The sequence below is a fragment of the Pelodiscus sinensis genome, chromosome 1 (genome assembly GCF_052426305.1).
Source record: "Pelodiscus sinensis isolate ZL-2025 chromosome 1, ASM5242630v1, whole genome shotgun sequence".
NCBI classification, from domain to species: Eukaryota; Metazoa; Chordata; order Testudines; family Trionychidae; genus Pelodiscus; species Pelodiscus sinensis.
The window spans coordinates 252,944,056-252,965,909 of NC_143052.1; the positions used below are offsets into that span (position 1 = coordinate 252,944,056).

General features: G+C 38.0%; 1 protein-coding gene across 3 annotated transcripts in view; it reads right to left on the reverse strand.

Annotated features, from left to right (window-relative positions):
- The window catches only part of PCCA (propionyl-CoA carboxylase subunit alpha), a 475,238-nt gene that overhangs the window by 256,400 nt on the left and 196,984 nt on the right, over window positions 1-21,854 (reverse strand). For all 3 annotated transcript variants that reach the window (XM_075918750.2, XM_075918752.2, XM_075918751.2), the window contains 4 exons: window positions 21,599-21,749; window positions 8,342-8,485; window positions 6,806-6,880; window positions 1,118-1,186 (listed from right to left, as the gene is read on the reverse strand). In XM_075918750.2, coding sequence (XP_075774865.2) covers window positions 1,118-1,186; window positions 6,806-6,880; window positions 8,342-8,485; window positions 21,599-21,749 — 439 coding nt within the window. The remainder of the gene's footprint in view (window positions 1-1,117; window positions 1,187-6,805; window positions 6,881-8,341; window positions 8,486-21,598; window positions 21,750-21,854) is intronic.

Consider the following 21,854-nt stretch of genomic DNA (forward strand, 5'->3'; position numbering starts at 1 on the left):
GAAGGAAAATTGTAAATTAATTTCTGTGAGATCAGACATATTAGTACATTTTCTTCCATATTAAGCTTTGTTTTCAATATAGCCTCTTATCTTGTTCATGTTTCCTTTATCCATAGTACATCTAGCAGCTCTGAAATATTGATTCATTACTAAAAACATCTCTACATTTAAAAATGTTATATCTAAAAACTAGTATTTTTTAAATATACATCTAATATATAAAGGAGAATGTTTGTGTGCTAATAACTTGGACACTATAAGAACTACTGCAACCAAACTTTGCATGGGATAACCTATTATCCAGGAGAAGGTTTTAAGGTACTGTGGGAGGGAAGAGATGAGAGACCGACGCCTCTCTCCAGGGTTGCACGAAGCTTGGCAGTGCGGGGAGAAGTGGCTTCCCAGGGGAAGCCGCAGGGACATTTGCTCACTAAGGCCGGTGGAGAGATAACCTGTCATCGAGGAAAAGGTTTTAAGGGACTGTGGGAGGGAAGAGATGAGAGACCGACGCCTCTCCCTGGGGCTGCACAGAACTTGGCAGTGTGGGGAGAAGCGGCTTCCTAGGGGAAGCGGTTTTCCAGGGGAAGCGGCGGGGCCAGTCACTCACTAAAGCCGGCAGAGGGACAAGGAAGCGGAGGGTAGGCTTGGGCGCCGGCGGCAGGCGTGCTGCGCCCTTCCCCTTCCCTCTCTTCAGACTCCTCAACTCAGTTATATCATCTGTCAACTTATATTTCAACAACGTATACTGACAAAGCGCAAGGAAAGTCACTTAAAGTAGTTGGAATTGATTTGCAGACATCTTGCTTTTCACATGGACAACTCTATGTTGTGTGTTCAAGACTTGGAAGCGGAAAAAATTTGTACATATTTGTTAAGAATAATGAAACAAAAAATATAGTTTACAATAAAGTTTTTGATGATAACATGTAAAATTGGTTGTTTTATACTTTTTTTATATATTTTTTTAATCCCTATAGAACTCAGTGCAACTTTTCTACCATTCAAAAAATTATTATGGACTACTGTTTTTCTAAATTGTGTTCCTTCACTTCCCCGAGCAATGACGGGTAACTCCGCTAGTATGTATATATATTAGAACATATAAAAATCAACTCACTTTTGAGATCATAGGATCATAATAGATGCTAATATCACTTCCTTCCTGTATTCCACTGTCAACACGCACCTTCAAAAATAAAAAATAAAAAAAAAGACAGAGAAAAGAGATTTTCACAGTGGAACAAACACTAAGTTTTGACCTCACGGAAGATGTACATCTTGTACTTTGAAACTTTTACACATTTTATAAGAAGGTAAAATAGTGTTTCACAAAGTACTAGAAAATCTCCTTCCACTTCCCCCTTGTGAGAAAAATACTTAAGAATCACTCTCTCCTTTGGGGGAAAAATTAACCCAAAATACACATGAATGCACACTTACACTGTTAGTCAAACTCACTTTTTTCTTGTAAAATCTAAAGCAAACAGATTTAATTTTTGATAACTATCAATTTATAGTGGTTTATACAACTCCAAACCTGTACTCTCAATGCAATCAACGCTGACTTAATTACTGTAATAAAATACGTTTGTAATTATTCCTCCAACTGACACCTGGCATGAAAGATGCCCCTTGTAAGCGCATACTTTCTACATACGTATGTAATCACATCCCTGGTGTCCCACTATTGCCTTTCTGAGGGCTCTACTGGGGACACAACTAAGGCTCATTCAGCAGGAACTTTGGAGCTCTGCTTATCAGCTCTATAGGAATACTAGTCCTGTAGCTTTCATGTCTGTAACACTTTCCTTTTCAGCCTCACCCTCTCGAGTATAAAGCACTTTTTTTCTGTTGCTGCTGTTCCTCTGGGGGTTTAATGTTTACACAGCTTTTTCCATGGCTTTGCTTTGTAAGGACACAGCCCCAATTAAAGCTCTGATTCCACAATTTTCATTGGAAAAAAATAGCACAAGTTCAAAAAATTCTTTTGAAGAAACTGATTGCTGTTAACCAGCCAACAAGTCAGTTAGTATATTGCTGATTCTTGTTTTCATCTCTCAGTTTGATTTCATCAGTGTGGCACTGAGGTTAGCCATATAAAACTTTAAAAATGAGCAATTTCTGGAAAATAAATATTTATTAAATTGTTGCTGTTGAACTTTGAAATCTAAAGAACTGAAAAAAACCCTACTAATCAAAGTAATTTAACACTGATAAATGCATTCCAGGGATCTTAAGAAGAGAAGGATCTGACTGAAGTTGCTGAAACACCAGGGCTTTGATACCTTTACATTGTAAAGGGAGTGGCAAGTGGGACCTAGAAACTCACTTTAATCTTCACCTGTGGAAAAGAATGTTTCTAATAAACAGCAGTTCATCTGATTGCAGCAAGGCAGCAAAAGGTCAACATAAATGACTTTTAGACCTTAATATTTTAATTTAGGCAGTCACCAAGGGACTAACTGTAGAATCTCTTGCCTACAGAAACCACACGAGGGCAGGATGATGAGTTTATTATCCAAATGACCTAAAAGATATTCTAGTAGCTCTTCCCTCAATGAGAACTATATCGTGGCATGGGTGAAATAATATTATTTTCTTTGTTAAACACTTTAACTGAATATTAATACATGCCTAATATATTTGTATTTACAGTTCAACGACACCTTCATTATAAGAAAGAAAGATGTTTTATAAGCAATTAGTTAGCCCTATAACAGAACTGTGAGGAGGATGACATTGTTATCCCCATTTTACAGTTTAGTGAATATATTCACGCGCGCACGCACACACACACACACACACACACACACACACACACACACACACACACACACAGCCAGTCAAGACTCATCCCATAGACAGAATATTGCTTTTTCTCCTGCACAATACATACACATACAAACATATATATAATGTGATTGATTGCTCTTGTACCTGTGTACAAATTCTAATAATACATGGCATTTATATAACACTTTTCAGTTCCAAAGCACCACACGCACATCAGATAAACAATGCTTACAACACCTCTGTGAAGTATACAAATATTATCTCAATTTTACAATGAGAAAACATATAAAGAAGGTACAAATTCAGATGTGAAATAAGCATAAGAACATAAGAACAGCCATCCTGGGTCAGACTAATGGTCCATCTAGTCCAGTATCCTATGTACCGACAGTCGCCAATACCAGATGCCCTACAGGGAGGGAACACAACAGGTAATCATCATGTGATCCCTCTGCTGTCATCCATTTTCAAACAAAGAGAGGCCAGGGACACCATTCCTACCCATCCTGACTAATAGTCATTGATAGACCTAACCTCCATGAATCTATCTAGCTCTTTTCTGAACCCTGTTAAAGTCCTGGTCTTCACAACGTCCTCTGACAAGGAGTTCCAGAGGTTGACTGTGCGCTGGGTGAAGAAAAACTTCCTTTTATTTGTTTTAAACCTGCTGCCGATTAATTTCATTTGGTGACCCCTAGTTCTTACATTGTGGGAATAAGTAAATAACCTTTCCTTAGTCACTTTTTCCATACCAGTCATGATTTTATAGACCTCTATCATATTCTCTAGTAGTCTCCTCTTTTCTAAACTGAAAAGCCCAAGTCTTTTAATCTCTTTTCATATGGGACCAGTTCCAAATCCCTAATCATTTTTGTTGACCTTTTCTGAACCTTTTAAGCAGATGGAACTGCTCCTGAAATAAATGGGAGCAGCCACTGTTTATGCTTGGCTGTGACTGGCTGTTAGTGGGAGAACCAGGATTATAAATTAGAACATCCCAGCTCCCCACTACATGCTTAACACACTAAAATATGTTTCCACTGTATATACTGTATACACCTTGGGCCTCATTGTAAATAATAACATCTTTCATACCCTCTAAAATTTAATCTTCATAAAAAATACAGAAAAATGAAATACAAAGGACAAACTCATGCCAGAAAGGAAATACTTTTTATTTAAACTACACCACAACAGCGATTAAAATTGGATGTGGCACAAATCTTTATTTCAAAGATCCTTGCTCTAGTGTGTTTATATTGACAGATGAGAGTAATGCTTATTACTATTACGTGTACTTAAAAGTTTTTCCTTTTCTCAGCATTTAAAAAATATTACAAGAAGTATATAATTCAAGATCCTTTCATAGGCCAAACAGTTTCAGTGGTATAGTACTGAGGTGCCATTGTGTATTACTATACTAAATCTTAAGTGTACTAGGAAAACCTAAACAGTGCGCTGGCAGACCATGTTGCCAGCATGGAATACCACTAAATTAAACAACCAGGGTTACACCCATACGTAGTTCATTGCAATACTGGGATCTAAGAGAGAGAAAGATTTACTTCCCCTCCTCAGGCTTCAGAGCCCAAACTCCAGCCCCAACTTCAAAGTGTTAACTCCACAACTATTTTCAGAGCTCCAGCATAAGCCCCATTAGCCCAATTCTGTTGGGCTGAGTTGGGAGCCTTACTCCCACAGATTGTCGACATAGGAACCTTTAAAGAAAGGATTGTTATTCACATTAGAGAAGAGCGGCTTTGGAACTCTTCAAATCTTAATGCCAACTGCAGCACATCTTGTTACAAGGTGAAAAAAGAGTAACAAGTTTCTGTTGTCACAATCTTGATGATACTGATGATTTCTTTGTAGGTACCTTGTACTTGCTAGCCCTAAAACTCATATTCTGAAATTGCAACTGGTAAATTTCAAAAGAGTTTTTATATATTATAAATAAAATAAAAACAAACCCGATCTAGAATTCTTAGACCACAGAAAAAAACATTTCCGTAAGGCCCCATCTTCCTAACTTTTCTAGTCCCCTTTCTACTTTCTGTCCACTTATTCACATACCCTTACCTTATTTAAATTTGAAAAACAGCCACATTTAAATAATATTTGTAAGATGTCACTCCTGATACCTTCCATGCCAAATTTCAGTTCAGAGAGAATTGACAACTTATTACCTTTTGAAAACAGGAATTTATAAAAGAAATGCTGAAATACTAATAGCATCAGTAGAATATTCAACTTCTTCGGTCAAATCAATTTTATTCTTAATTATGTGACATCCTCAGAAGACAAATTAATCTCCAGTGTTGCACATTTTTTGCTGCCACAGAAGAACAGACCAAATATATGGTTTGTGAAATAAAAATAGAACAGCTATTTTTAATAAGCCAACGAGAGTAAACAGAAAGAAAACAGCCAAGCTACTCTGTATGAGATCCTCAAACCATTTCTCTGAAGCATCCAGAATAATTAAAATTTCTTTCTTCGGTACCACGACGGGCCACGTGAAGCTATCAGCCATCTCCCACCCTTCATTTTCAATTCACCTCTCCCCCTAAGCACAAATCCCAGCCCTCCCTGTCTACCTGACAAGTGACAGCCCAATCTGATTAAATACTTGCAAGGGAGGGGACTTGTGGGCCTCCATGACAGGCCAAAAGTGATCACCATGGAGATACATAATTACAGCTGTCAACACGTCTACTGTCCTGCTGGCATCAATTTGATTGCTCCCAGCAATAATGATAGACAAAGCTTGGTGTGCACTCTCCTGCACCCAATCACTTTATCTGTTCCGTGGTCCATTTAGCTGACATGCAACATTCACACAAGCAAATAACAGCAGTAAGCAGAACATTTAAGGCATTTTAATTGTTTTTTCTTTCTATGGATGGCTCACAAGCGCAAATGTTATTACATAAAACTCCTGCTGCAACATTAATTGAAGAAAGATTTGGTGGGACAAAGACTGTAGGGGGTATAGTTTGTCCATTATCACTTGTACTTTCAACAGGTCTCACGTTTGGAAAATTGCAAATTGCAAAAACTTGCAAGGGCAAAATGTTTGACACCCTGTTAGCTATTACAACATGGCAAAATTGTCTAACAACCACTAGAGTAATCATTATAAATTCTTATTTAATACACTCTGTTTCATTAAAAAAAATGTTTAGCTACATCCCATGATACTTGTTTTCTTATCTTCTATTTAACGTCACATAATGCCTGTTAAATCTTTACAATTTTTTCTTCTGCTTTCAGGCTTTGAACACAGCATGAAGCCTTAAAGCACAGAAAGGGTCAGGTCCCTTTAGAAAGCATATGGGCAAAAACAATTTAAGAAGTGAAATAAATCATATATCCAATAACATCTCCAAATTTAGGATTCCTCCTATAATCTTTCACTATTTTCCATGCAAGTAATCACACTGAATAATCATATTCACAGATGGTAGTGTCTTATTCTTCCACCAGCTGACATGGTGGATTTATTACTTATTACTTTGATTATACAGAAAGAAGACATCCCTGTTCTTTTCATGCAGCAGAAAACTGTTTCTTAAGCAATCATTGGGAATAGTTAGACTAGGTATCAAAATGTGTAATAAACACTTTTCTTCTAGTGTAAAACTATATTTGCTTTTTAAAGGCTGAAAATTTGAACAATAGTAATCCAGCTTCTCTATGGGATATTCAGTACTTAGCAGCTAAAGAGTTAATTCAACATCTGATTATGCTGTTTGCTCTACATCATACTTTCATGTGGAGATTTGTTTGAAAGGATTAAACTATGGAAAAGAAAATATAAATATTCCAAAACCCAACCAAACTTTATATCTTTATAATCCCATATGGCTAGCACGATATTTTTATATCTTTTTAAAATTAGTACCAACAACAGTATTAACTCCATAAATTAATTTTAACAACTGATAAAAACTAAGGTCCTGATTGTCAGAGGGACTAAGCACCTGGGAAAATCAGAGCCTAAGTCACTTACATTGGACACACATAGTGGTTCTTGGTACTGAGACAATCTGCCAATAGATGGCAGACCGAAAGATTTGTAGGGATCCTGAAATGAAAGCAAAACATGACAAAGCATTAATTTAAAGATATAACATACTGGAAACAAGGTTAAATAGTTGCAAAATTAACAGCTTCTATTTCTATTTCTTTTAACATTCTCTTTTCCAGAATTACTTAATTTGGGTCTGGTTTCCCTTTTTCTTCTATTAAATTGGAACACACATGAAAACCTCAAGTTTCTGAAAGGCAATTATTAAAGCAGAAAAGCGTAATTATGCTTGGTGAAGTCTTTATCAACTCCTAAGCCATCTTCAAGCTTTGATTTGGGGGGGGGGTAAGTGTGGGGGCATGAGGGATGACATACAAGTAGTTTTTCAAAGCAAAAAGGGTAGTTAAGAGCTGCCCTCTCTTTGACTTTCTTTATGAATTAGGTCTTTTGTGCCTTTTAAAATCTCCCACATAATACTACTTACAAACTTACCAGTACAGCAAACTCGGTGGCTAACAACAATATACTCTTGGCAAAATAGGATTCTGTTGTTCAAACTTCCTAATGCTCAAATATAGCTGAGCAAAAATTTTCAATGTTCGCCACCTTAACAATATTCAATGCATAGTCATTCAAATCACAAATTCATGTATTCTTCATTCAAAAAGTCATATACATCACATTATGAGCAGAACAAGCAGCAAACTGTTTTGTTATGAAATACAAAGCAAGAAGAACAAGAGAAATTAAGATGTCTTGGGCAATAAAAACAGCAGTAGTCAAAGGGGAAAATATATACCAAGATGTTTTTTTTATTCTTTAAATACACTATTGCCTTAAGCATTAACATTCTTAAAATGACAATATTTGAATATCATTCATTTAATGGAAAAGTTTAAATTTCCATTTGTCAAAAACAATACTTGTAACATGTTAATGTACAAGTAATTTTTAATTCAGATTTTTTTTCTTACTAGTATGGGGAGTCATAATATAAGTGTAAACAAGCACTGATGGCTTTGCAATTCACTTTCCAAGTTGGTCAATAAAGCAAAATGTAACTTCAGAAGAGCAAATGTCCTTCCTGGACTATTAGCACATGTTTTGGTACCATTAGAAGTTTGACAGCTTAAATATTTGGGTAAAATTTTGGAAGTCAAAAGGTTTAAGAAAAATGTGGAGGTAAGAAAACCTGGAATACTAGTTCAAAAGAAAATGGAATAAAACCCAATCATCATATTAAATTGGGCTGAGAATATGCAGTGAACTTCCTTTGAAATGATTATTGGCTACTTACAAGAGATACATTTTTAGAAGAAACTATTTGGCAATATTGATATCAGTGTATTCTTTTGAATAAGAACATAAAAATCCATATAATCTTTCTTTAAGCAGTTGTATTATATACAGTAAATCACAAATCTCAAATTATTAACCTTGACTTCAACCTTGATGTTTAGCTACACTTGGGTATTACTGCTCCACATACAGCTTTCCACCCCTTACCACTTATTTTACCTCAGCATAAACTCGACATTCAACCGCCCAGCCGTTGATGGGAATATCAGCTTGTTTGTGCCTGAGAGGGTAACCCTTAGCAACACGGATCATTTCTTGGACTAGGTCCAGGCCAGTAATGCATTCTGTGATGGGATGTTCAACCTGCAAGGTCAAGAACTGACAGTCAGTAGGTAACAAAAACAACCAAAAAAACCCATCATAAACAAATACAGATAAACAAACTAGCCAAAAATGGGAAACAGGTTAATTTTCAACTCCCAGCTTTCTTCACCAAACAAAACTGAGGAAACAAGCAAAGCCAAAAACAAAACTCATACACACACAACAGAGACAACAGTAACCATCTTCTTCTGGGGGAAAAAATCCCTAAATAATAAAAATAAATAATTTGTAAATTCAATTAACTAAGCAAACTGCAAAAAGTATGAACTTTTTTTACACAACACAATGGTATTTAGTGCAGATGTGTTAGCTTCTTGTTTGTTTGGAAGTTTTAAAAAGGACTCATTTTTAATCTAGCAATGTAATGTCTTTTAACTGAAATCCTCAAAGTAGCCGATAATCAACCCATTCTGCTACACTTAACATGGCATGTACAGGAGCAGCTTACGATTTTCCATAGAGCTAGTCTACCCTAAATCTCACCCATTCGCCTGCTTTCACTAACCTGTCCTGACAAGCAACCAGATTAGCGTAATCTTACATCAGCGCAGTGTAGCAGAAATGAGCAGATGGATCCTTCAGTTTTTTTTCCCTCCAGACTTAGCTGTGTAGTGCTTAGCAGGCACAATAGCTGGGCTGGACCAGTCGAGTCACTCTGCTCTCTCAGCAAATTGCTGTTAACGGCTTTGGATGATGCTATCATGGGAATACCCATCGTTCACATTAAAGCTGGGTAGGACTGGGTGTGTGTTCAAACTTACACGCATGCACACATACATTTTTTACGTGACTGTAAACTGAAAATAACTTACATCAGTCTCTAAGAAGTCATTGTGGTACAATTGTGAAATGAAATGTAATGAAAAGAAAAAGCACTCAAAGAATTTAGATTATTGTCCTACTACGTAGACATAATCAAAGACACATACCGTATTAGCATATGATACACACAATGAGACCATTACAACTTCCCAAGTAAAAAATCTGACAGAACTGCCAGTTTTACTAAAAAATGTTTTTGTTCTAAGGGTCAAATATCTTAAGAAAATGCACTTCACAATGATTTCTCTATCATGAGATGTCATATTTTATACATTTTGTGACACAGGAAAAGGTCAATGAACAAACCAGTTGTCTTACTTACTTCAAATACACTAATTGAAGTAAAACAGTTAGTCATTATAATCATCTTGTGGTTTATCAGAGCAAGAAGATGCACTGGTCTTAAAAAAAAAAAAGCTTTGTAAAAATAAACAGATGGCACCCATAATTAGCCCTGTGTGTGTTGTGAGTGTTTTTATAGTTTCAACAACATTTTAAGACATTTTGACATAATTTTAATGACAAATCATCACTGAAATAAGCACCTATTCTTTGAAGCATAGACATGGGATTGAAAATAGAGATCTGATTATGCAGTTTAATAACATACCTTTGGGATTCATCCTGATTTTACCTAGAATATGATACTCTCTTAGTATGTCATACTTAATAACCCTATTTGAAAAAATTGGGAAACAATTCAGCAACTACCCTGTGGTGTTACAATGAAGCATTTAATGTTTTATTAAAATAAATTTTAATAGAAAATTATGTATATATCAATTATTTGGCCAAGAACATTTGCTCTCACAGTTAGTATTTAAATTAAAAAAATACTTTTAACTTCAGAATATTCTGAGAATTTTAATACTAAAAAAATGCAAGATTTCTGTAAAAATAGACATTTTTATTATTTAGCCTCATCATTTTTCTTGGATCACACTTAGCATACCAAGCACAATAGCATCATTGTGTTTTCAGTTTTATTGTTGATGATCAAAAAAGGATAGAATGTTTCTGGAAAAAGAAATATTTTTGTTGTTTGGTTCTTAAGACTCACAAACATTTATTTAATCTACTCTACAATAAGGCTCTTTGACTTGGTCAATATTATCTTGTTGCTTCAGAATACTCCCTTTGTATTTGAAGAAAATGCTATTAAGAAAATATGGGAATCAAGCTTTTTATATACATATTACATTGGAACTAATCTATATGCTATTTTATTGGAAATTCCTAGTCAAATATTTTGTTAAAACACTCATGTGGTTAAATCTCCAAAATATAATCCGTAAAATGAAGTGGAAACTGAGCTGTACTGTATATTTTAAGTTGAATTTTTAATTAAATATCTCAGTGGCATGAAGCAGTCAATTATTAATTATTTTTAGTCTTTGAAATTTCTGGGTTTTGCACATTTTTAGCAATATACAGAGCATAAGCCTATAACACAACAAGTATAAAACTATTTTATCCTGTTCAGACTATGGCCCTGATCCTGTAATAAGCTCCACAAGGATTCAAGTATCCACACACAGACAGAGCTCATGTAGAGGATCTGTACCTAAGGCTCTAATCTTACAGATGTAACTGAATGGTAAAGGTGACAACTGACACCCAAAAAGGAAACAAACTTTTTTTTCCCCTGAAGTAATTGTGATAATGTCACTAAATATTTTTTAAACATGGTGGTCTTGGATTTATTTCCTACTTTTTTACCTGTTTGTCTTTAAATTGATTTCCTCATTTAATATATATTTTTCAGTAGGTTATTATATTTTATTTTCACTCTTTTTAGAGATTGTTCTTACTTTTTGTGATAATAAATTTACCTGGCATAGCTCAGGTCCTTAACTCAACTAATTTATATTTTTCTTCATTTAAATCATTGCTCTGGGATGGGGTCGGGGGTGAGGAGTTCAATATACAGGCTAGTCTGGGGAGAAAAGACAAACCCAGCCCTTTCTCATCGCAGCAGCTTGGGGTCAAGTAAGAAGCACCTCTCCATGACTACTGCAGCTCCAGCAGGCACAGCAGGGAGAGAGGTGTAGGTCTCCCAGCTGGGGCATGTCCAGGTTCCTCTGTCCCCTGCACTCCCCAGCCAGAGTGAGGAATACAGCAAACTAAGCACTTTCCCCTCTCTCCCAGACAAAGGGGAGCAGCCAGCAATATTCCCATAAGAATAGGAAAGGGAGGGAGCTTTAGCTCCACTCCACCCTTCATAAAGGGCACCTGGGGGAAGGAGGCTCAGAGTCGGGGTCACCTACCTGGTGACTCTGTCTGTCTTCTGTATGGATTTAGGACAAGCAATCCCATTCCAGGTACATCCCATTTTCCTGGCACAACCAACCCCTTGCCTTGCTTTAAGTCATAATAAAAGGAAGCCATATACCAAATTTGGTGGTCCTAGCTCTTACCGCTTAAGAGTTCATTCATCGGTTTTGTTCAAGGACAGACAAACTCTCATAGTTTGTAGATTTATATAGTAGACTTATATCTTCTTTTTAAATTTTCCTTCCCTCTTCCAACCTACATTTCTATACTAGCTACACGTGTGACTATAGACAAATCTACTCTCCAAAATTAAGCTAGCCTGAGGTACATTGATATACAGCCACCACAGTAATTAAATCACTTTTGCATATCAACACTACATTCCTTGTATCAGTGATGCATGTCCTAACCAGGAGCTCTTGCACTGATTTCACTGTCAGCGTGAGGGGGCATTGTGGGCATTCTGAAATGCAGCAATAGTGATGTAAGCAACACAATGTCTACACGGACACTGCATTAATCTAACCACATCAACATAAACATGTAAGCCTCCTGCAGAAGTGGAGTTACTAAGCCAGTGCAGTGAGTTATATCAATGGAAGACATCTTAAGTCAACCTCACTCACTAGGGTAGGCCAAACCTATGCTTTAATTTGTCTTCCCCCACATATGTTCATCATTGCACCCATGTAGTAATACCAGCTCCCTGAGTAGTTCTGAGCAATAATTGACACACTGAGGACAATGCAGTGTGAATATAGACAGCTATACTAACACTAACTGTTCTCCAGCAGCTTTCCCACAATATCCCAAACTGACAGTTTTGGTCACAATTGTAAAATCCACTGTCCGGGGTCACAGAAACCAGAACCACCACCCCTGCCTTTTAAAACCCTGTGAATTTTTGAAATGATTTTTTCAGAGTGTACACCTTGGCGAGCATACCTTGTAGCTCTCCATTATTGAGTGCAACTGCCCAGCTGACGATGCTGGCTATGCACAGCAGACACATTCTGTCCTGGAGCACACAGGAGAGACTGGATGGCCTAGGCCTGTGAGAAAAGACTGTGCAGGCACAGCAATTGAACAGCCATAAAAACATGGACATCTGGGTGATTCAGAAGGAGTACCATCATGGGGATCAGTAGAAGCACAAAACAAAGGAACTGCAGCAGGCATATCACAAAACCAGGGAGCCCAACATAACTGATCGAGTGGCAAGTCATAAACCTATAAAATGAGGTGCATGTCACCAAGGAGCCCAAATCACAGGTCTCTGACATGAGCAGCAAGGACAAGGTGGTGGTGGTGGTTGTGAAGGATACACCCACAGAGAAAAATTAGTGGTTGCTCAGCACCCACCAGCAGCCAAACTCCCCCATCTCCTCCTATTTCTCCCCTCAGCACCTTTTACCCACTGGCAGCCATTCTCAACAACTCCTCCCCCACCCTTCCAGCCACATCTGCACTTACAGGCTGTAATAGTGCTTGCACAGCCACATTATGCCAACAGGAGAGAACTCTCCCACTGACATAGTAGTACGTGAACAAGTGCTTATGCCAGCCTTACAATCACTTAGGGTGTTTTTTTTCACACTCCTGAGCAACATAAGTTTTGCCTACGTAAGTGCTAACGTAGACATGGTCTGAGACTTACCTCAAGCACTGGCAACACTACTAATGGCACCTGTCAGATTCAGTGACTTTAGAAACAATGCAGTCTCTTCTGTCAACAACAATTAGAAAAGTTTTCTGTAGTTCTTTCTGAGAGTTTGCAAAGCAATCAGCAACTAAATAATGCAAGCTACATTACGGAAGCAAGAGTACAGTAAAATCTAGTTAACTGTTGTGAGGTGAACTTCTTTATGAAAGACTGATGTCTGGTAGCAAAACCACCCTTTTCTCCAGCTCTACAAACAGTCATGAACAGCTGGCATAAACTTTGTGAAGACTGGATTCTAGGAGGCTTAGGGGATTGGTAACAAGATAAGAAACCTTTCACCTCCAGGTCAATAGTTCAAACCCAGCCCAGGTTAGTAACAACTTCAACTCTTTACCATTTTATACCTCTTTGGTGAATTAAGTGAAATGGATGCAATGTTTAGAAACAGGAACAACATGCCTGAACAAATTGCATGAGTTTTAGTCATTTTAAATTTTCTTTTGAGATACTTATATTTCTTAATATTGCAATCTTCTGATACAGTGTCTGCCATACCTTCATTCACAAAAACAAACAAACAAAAATCACTATCACTTTCTCAGAGATCTCCAATAAGTAGTAGGAAACAACTTTTGGCTCTATCTACCTAGATATTTACACTATGCTCATTACAACAGCTGGACGGAAATCAGTTTTCCTGTCCCCATGAACATTTTTAAGGTTTCAAAACATTTTCCCATTCTGTATCAGGACAAAACTGAGACCTTTCAACATTTTTCACAAAAGAAATAAAAAAAGACCAACCCATAGCTAACAGCCCCCTGATCAGGGTATTCACCTGCAACATGGGAGACCCAGCTTAGTTATTTTGGTGTTTTAGAACAATGTTTCTCAACCAGTGGTACAAGTACCCTTAGGGGTACTCGAGAGAAGTCTGAGGGGAACAGCAACACAACAGAAGTTTGGAGAAAAGTGAATTTTTGTTTTAAGTTTTACAGCAACTTTACTTTGAAAGAATATTTTTCTCCGTTATTGTGCTATACAGACATACAACAGTCAACAGTTACAGCAGATACAATAAGAGCCATTTATAGAATACTTACATTCATAGGGTATTGTGATGGGGCATGTGCTCCAAGCAGGCTCGTAAGAGATTAATAGAGCACTAGGGAGGCTGCACAGGAAGCTGCCATTTAGAAGGGCTGCTGGGAGCAGCCATTCAGGAGTGGGCAGACCCTTATAAAACGGTTGCAGAGCAGAGCAGCTACATTCCCTGGAGATTGAAGAGGAAAGAAGACTGGCTGCCTTACAGGACTGGCAAGCACTGGATGGAGGAAGTAGTGCAGCAGGCAGAGACCTAGGGATCTAAAGGCAGCTCCTGATAGACTGCAGGGATTTGGAGGTGGAAGCTCTCAGGCAAGGGCAAAGAGGGTGAGGAGGCTGCAGGGAAGGGGCCCAGCAAAATCTACTGAGGAGTCAGAAGGGGCAACACAAGCAGTGCTCCAAGCAGCAGTCATTTACAGGGTTCCTGGGCTGAGATCAGAAGTAGTGGATGGGCTTAGGTCCACCCTCTCTGCCCCCACTCACCACTGAGAAAGTGGCTGGACTGAACTGTGACATTTCCACAGAGTGCAGCATAGCCAGAGGACTGTCCTAAAGAGGACACTGTGCTCCTGGAAGTGACACGGGTCCAGGAACAGAAAGAGGCATACTGACAAACAGAGCTAATCCCCATGACAGCATGCAGGAGACACCACAATGGTGAGTCCCACTCTGTCACAGCTGTGTTGAATTATTCTTTTAAAAAACAAAAAAATAAAGACTGACACTAGTACTTGGAAATCCAGAGTAGAGACTTTAAAACATCCCAGGTAAGTGCTCTAAACCCTGGACTATTAGCTATTCTGGAAGATGTGTCTCCTTCTTTCAATTATCTTCATCAGAGCAGTATAAAATAAGCAAACAAAATACAGAAGCATACAAGGATGGAAAAAACTCTTCAAAAGTAAAATCACAGCTTTAAAGATGTGCACTGAGTGTTATCAGTAGAATGCCATACCATAACTACCAGCATGACATTTTGCAAAAGTTGTTCATACTTTGATGAGAGAAACAAGAATTTTTCTGCTGGACAGTACTTTTATACATGTGATGGACATTTTGTATATAATAATGTCAGGGCTCACACTTTTACAATAAACAAACAACATAGTTGTGTGCAATAGATCTGGAACACTGCTATAATAGAAATAAACATGGAAGCACTAACACAAAAGCACACATATGTAATACGTGTGTCCATCACCAAAGGCTCTTGTGTAAATTACATTGTTATGGGATAAGAGGAAAGGTCCTTTCATGGATTGAGAACTGGTTAAAAGACAGGAAACAAAGGGTAGGAATAAATGGTAAATTTTCAGAATGGAGAGGGCTAACTAGTGGTGTCCCCCAAGGGTCAGTCCTAGGACCAATCCTATTCAACTTATTCATAAATGATCTAGAGAAAGGAGCAAGCAGTGAGGTAGTAAAGTTTGTGGATGATACTACACTGTTCAAGATAATCAAGACAGAAGCAGACTGTGAAGAACTTCAAAAAAAATTCACAAAACTGAGTGTTTGGGCAACAAAATGGCAAATGAAGTTTAATGTGGATAAGTGTAAAGTAATGCACGTTGGAAAAAATAACCCCAACTATACATATAGTATGATGGGGGCTAATTTGGCTACGACAAATCAGGAAAGAGATCTTGGAGGTATCGTGGATAGTTCTCTGAAAACGTTGACATAGTGTGCAGCGGCGGTCAAAAAGGCAAACAGAATGTTAGGAATTATTAAGAAAGGGACAGAAAATAAGACACGGAATATCTTAGGGTATGTCTACACTACCCTCCTAGTTCGAACTAGGAGGGTAATGTAGGCATACCGCACTTGCAAATGAAGCCCGGGATTTGAATTTCCCGGGCTTCATTTGCATAAGCCGGGCGCCGCCATTTTTAAATCCCGGCTGGTTCGAACCCCGTGCCGCGCGGCTACACGCGGCACGAACTAGGTAGTTCGAACTCCACGAGGAGTAACGGTAGTTCGAACTAGGAAGCCTAGTTCGAACTACCTAGTTCGTGCCGCGTGTAGCCGCGCGGCACGGGGTTCGAACCAGCCGGGATTTAAAAATGGCGGCGCCCGGCTTATGCAAATGAAGCCCGGGAAATTCAAATCCCGGGCTTCATTTGCAAGTGCGGTATGCCTACATTACCCTCCTAGTTCAAACTAGGAGGGTAGTGTAGACATACCCTTACTGCCCCTATATAAAACTATGGTACACCCACATCTTGAATACTGTGTACACATGTGGTCTCCTCACCTCAAAAAAGATATTTTGGCCTTGGAAAGGGTTCAGAAAAGGGCAACTAAAATGATCCAGGGTTTGGAATGGGTCCCATATGAAGAGAGACTAAAGCAACTAGGACTTTTCAGTTTGGAAAAGAGGAGACTGAGGGGGGATATGATAGAGGTATATAAAATCATAAGTGGTGTGGAGAGGGTAAATAAAGAGAAATTATTCATTAGTTCCCATAATATAAGGATTAGAGGACACCAAATGAAATTAATGGGTAGCAGGTTTAAAACTAATAAGCGAAAGTTCTTCTTCACACAGCATGTAGTCAACCTGTGGGACTCCTAGCCAGAGGAGGCTGTGAAGGCTAGAACAATAACAGAGTTTAAAGAGATGCTAGATAAATTCATGGAGGTTAGGTCCATAAAAGGCTATTAGCCAGGGGGTAGGAATGGTGTCCCTGGCCTCTGTTTGTCAGAGGCTGGAGGTGGATGGCATGAGACAAATCGCTTGATCACTGTCTTCGGTCCACCCCCTTTGGGGCACCTGGTGCTGGCCACTGTCGGCAGACAGGACACTGGGCTTGATGGACCTTTGGTCTGACCCAATACGGCCATTCTTATGTTCTTAATATAATTTTCTTGTAGTAAATCTACTACAAATATGTTACACTAATGCTCCCTTACTACAATCTAACCCCAATTTCTCTTTTTTCCTAAAGAAGAAATTAAAATTGTATGCTATAAAAATATTCAACAGAATTGTTACACGAGAATAGAATGTAACAATCACTTCTCATGAACTACATGCAATATTTTCCATCTCATTCTGAGTCCGATTTATAGAAATAATCTTTTAACTCATATTATATTAATCAAACCTGATTTAAAATGAATGTTGCAGATTGGCCTAAATCCCAGGATTATACATACTAAATTGCTTAAGTAAATGTTGTCATATCTTGGACACCACATAATACATTTTCCATAAATTAAGTGGCTAAAGTTTCTGAATGTGAAGTACTACAAACAATTACTTCTAACACTTTGAAACTTTCTTTTTGCCCTGATCAGATGATTTACATTAGAGGAAATTTAGCAACACTGCACACCTTTACATTACATATATGTCTTATTCACAAGCATTAATATCTGTAGATAAAAAGCCAAATAGAAATATTTCAACTGAAGTGATCATATAGCAAGAAAATAACTTTGAATGTGTTTACTAAAAAGAGAAATTTTGACCCAGCTCTCAAGCTCGGAAGGCTATAGAACTGAGATTCTGCTTTTTATTTATTTCAAAGCATGCCTATACTATTTCTGATGACTACTTTTTTAACCAAATGATAACTAATCACCATGAACCAATGCACACCTTGAATGGCTCTGAAGTATCAAATATGCAACATCTGCTCTGCCTCAACAATCCTAACAGTGGTAACTGCCCGAAAGCTATTCCAAATGTGCAATACATGACAATACACAGCAAGCTCACTTGTAACTGATATGGGAAGCATCTAAGTCTGTATACTTTCTGCATGATAGCAAGAATGATTTATTCCTTAAAAATTAGCTGATCTCAGATCCTCTTGTAGTCATCAGCAGATGGCAGGACAGTTAGATGTAAAAATTTTCTGCTGACAGCAAATAATAATTCACTTTCCCTGAACCACTGATTGAGAGTAAAACATCTGTAACAAACTCATGTAAATGATAGTAGAAATCATATAGCTGGTGCACCAGCTTTCTCAATCTCCTAGCTTCATTCTGTATTGCAACATTTAGCACAGAAATAAAAAGAAACATAAGAATCCTTTATTTTTTGCTTGTTTACCGGATTTTGTGGTAAAAAATAATACTCCCAAGGAGCTGATCTAAAGATTGAACCCGACAAAATAAATAAATAAATAAAAACCAGCATGATAGGGTAAGACAGATTTCAAAAGTTTCTGACCTATGTTCTGCATGCCTAAGGAAGGTAAGTAAGCAGTTTGGAATTGAGGCCAGTATTTCCACCCAGGCAGTTCAGTGTATGTAAGCTTACGCCAACCCACCACAGAATAGCCAATAGCTTGCTGGTCAGGACACACACTGGGATATGAAATCCTGATATGTCCCATTCAGAGTAAGAATCTGAACCTGAGTCTCCCACATCTCAGATGGATACCCTAAACACCAGGATACTGACTATTTTCAAGTCTTCCTCACTCACTTTTGCTAGAGCTGTTCTGCTTTGTGTGAATAATTAAACATTCATGAGGCCAGAGAGTGAGGCTGTAATGCTTAGGATACTCACCTGGGATGTGGGAGATCCAAGTTTGTCTTTATTCCAAATCAAGCAGAGCAGTAACTTGAACCCGGGCATTCACACACCCCAAGTGAATGACCTAACCACTGCTAGGAGGTATTCTGACATGGATCGGCCTATTTCTCCTCCTCCCTACATCCAATCCTAAGACCTGAGAAACCTTCCTGATGAAAGTTTGTTGAAATAGATGTTTCCATTAATAGTTTCTGTTTACATGAATCATCATTTTCTGACCAAAAACCATATAGTAGAAAAATCCCAACTAGATCTAACTGGAATGATTCTGGGGTAAATGAAGGCTGTGACATAACTGCACATTTTATTTGGGATGAATTTTGATGATGCCAAAAGATAAAGGGAACTGTGCCTGAAGTGTGTCATGGGGCAAGCGTTAAAAAGCACTACCTATTAATTAACTGCCCCTCAAGGAAAGTTTCTCTAAATGCAGGGAGCTCTGTACAAACAAACACTGAGAGCAAACACACTAGCAATCCTGATTAACAAGCATTTACAAGCTACAGGAGGCAGAAGGCTGAAGCATGTACCAGTAGAAGTGAGTGCAAATACATGGACATCTGGAGACTCTCCTGGTTCCTAAGTTAAATTTGGAAAAGGTTCATTAGCATGTCTATGTTTGGCTCTAAATAGAAAGGAGGAAAAACTAGATGCTAGTTACATATCTGTTAGTGGAACAGAAATTCAAGTTTGAGAGCTAGAGAAAGTGACAGATCAATTGGAAAAGCTTGGAGAAGAAACAAAGAAAATTACTACTCTCTGGCCTCAAACTGAAAAGCTAATTACAGACAATACAGAGCCAAAATAGATCGCAGAATTAGAGAATGTACATAAGTATTGTAATTTAAGGTTAGTAAATTTCTTAAGATTTGGAAAGAGTGGGCCTACTATTAGAGGGAACCTCTCAAACTGCTTACACAATATTTGAAAGAAGTAGATGGCATTCATTCCATTCTGATAGATTTTTTTCTTGCCAATTTGGAGATATCCACAGCTGAATGAGTTTGATGCTGAGGAACTGGAAGAGTTTTACCTCCACATATTACAGAACAAAACCTACAGACAGAGACAATGATATAAACAAAAGCTACAGAGAGAATTGAGCCCAAGGGTTCTCTACCAATCACATTTGTATTTCAGTCGTCTCTCCAGTGTAGGCTGATGGAATGGAAGACAGGTATATGGCCCTCTGAGTCTGACGTGTCAGGTGCCAGTTTATGCCAAGGTCCATAGGCTCCAAATAAACACTGATGAATGCACAGTGGGAAACCATTCTGGCTAGTATTAAAATAGATATTGGATTTATAAAAATATGTTTAGAGCTTATGAAATGCTTGTAGGGTACTGCCTAAATTAATGTCATGTAACATGTAACCATGATTCAGTTTTTGCATTGTAAGCCTATGTAGCTCATCAAGGAGAGAAGCATTAATTAACAGAGAAGCTGGCTTCCTACAGAAGGTGCTAGGTCCTGCACACAAGGCAGCCTATGGAAACCAAGGCCACATCTAGACTGCAGCGCTTTTCTGGGATGCGTCCAAGGAATGTGTCCGCTTTTCTGAAAAAAAATTCAGAAGAGCAGACGTACTCTTTCACCATCTTTGTAAACCTTATTTGAGGAAGAAGGGATGTGTCAAAAGAGCAGGTTTTTCTGAAATTTGGCACCATACAGAAAGAACATTGGAAAAAGATACACAATTTGCAGTACGCAAATCTTTTTCCAATTTAACTCTGCAGTCTAGACGTAGCCCAACTGAGCCATTGTGAAATAAAGGACAAAAAATTGTTGATTGCTCCTCCCTACATCCAAGAGGAGGAGATATGCAGGTGGACTTGTCCCATCAGCTTGAATACCAGGGGAAGGGAATAAAAATCCCTGACAAGAAGGAACTGATTATCTCTGTGCTACTTGAACTCTGATAGGCAAATATTTCTAAACACAAGCAAGCATTCTGTAATGCTTGGCCTAGATTAGCACTAGATAAATCATAGCAATTGAATATTAGAGCAGCTTCTATTACTTTTTGGAAACTAAACTTATTGAAGAAATTTCTGCTACCAAGAGGGAGAAAAAAATCAAAGTCCAGAGGCTAGCCACTTAGCGTACGTCTACACAGCAACATTATTTCAAAATTACTAGTGCTATTTCAAAATATCTTAGTCCATGTCTGCACAGCAAGTTGTTATTTTGAAATAATGTCGAAATACTGTCAAGTTGAAGGACTTCTTACTCTGACTCCTGTAACCCTCATTGTACAAGGAATAAGGGAAATCAGAGGAAGGGTGCTCTATTTCGAAATAAGTGCTGTGTATACACTCCCAATTTCAAAATAAGCTACGTAGCTCAATTTGCGTAGTTTATTTTGAGTTAAGCCCCGCCGTGTAGATGTACTCTTACTGTGAGTTCAAAGTAGCATTTAACTGTGACCTCTTGCAAGGCCTTTAGGTCAAGTGTAACAAAAAACAAAACACCGAAAGCTCATTTCTAAATGCTGTGCACAATTCTTTACAGAAATGGGCCCTTACATATTACCTTTCTTATGAAAGTAGACCTAATAACTTCAGTGTACAATTACTCAAATGTATTGGTCTTTATGAGGTAAAGCTCTATGTTTGCAGGGGATATATACAATTTAAATAATCCTGTCTCAAAAGCTGAACACTTGTTTTTCCTCACCTGAAGTCTAGTGTTCATTTCCAAAAAGTAGAAATTCTTCTTGGCATCCACAAGAAATTCTACAGTTCCAGCAGAGGAATATTTTACTGCTTTGGCAAGAGCTACTGCTTGTTCTCCCATTGCTCTTCGTGTCTCAGGGTCCAGAAAAGTGCTACAAAGGCAGAAAAGGTACCTTTCTTTAGCTACAAAAACATCATTGGACCATTTCAACCTTTTCTTAAGCTACATACAAAAGAGGGAAACAAAACATCTCATG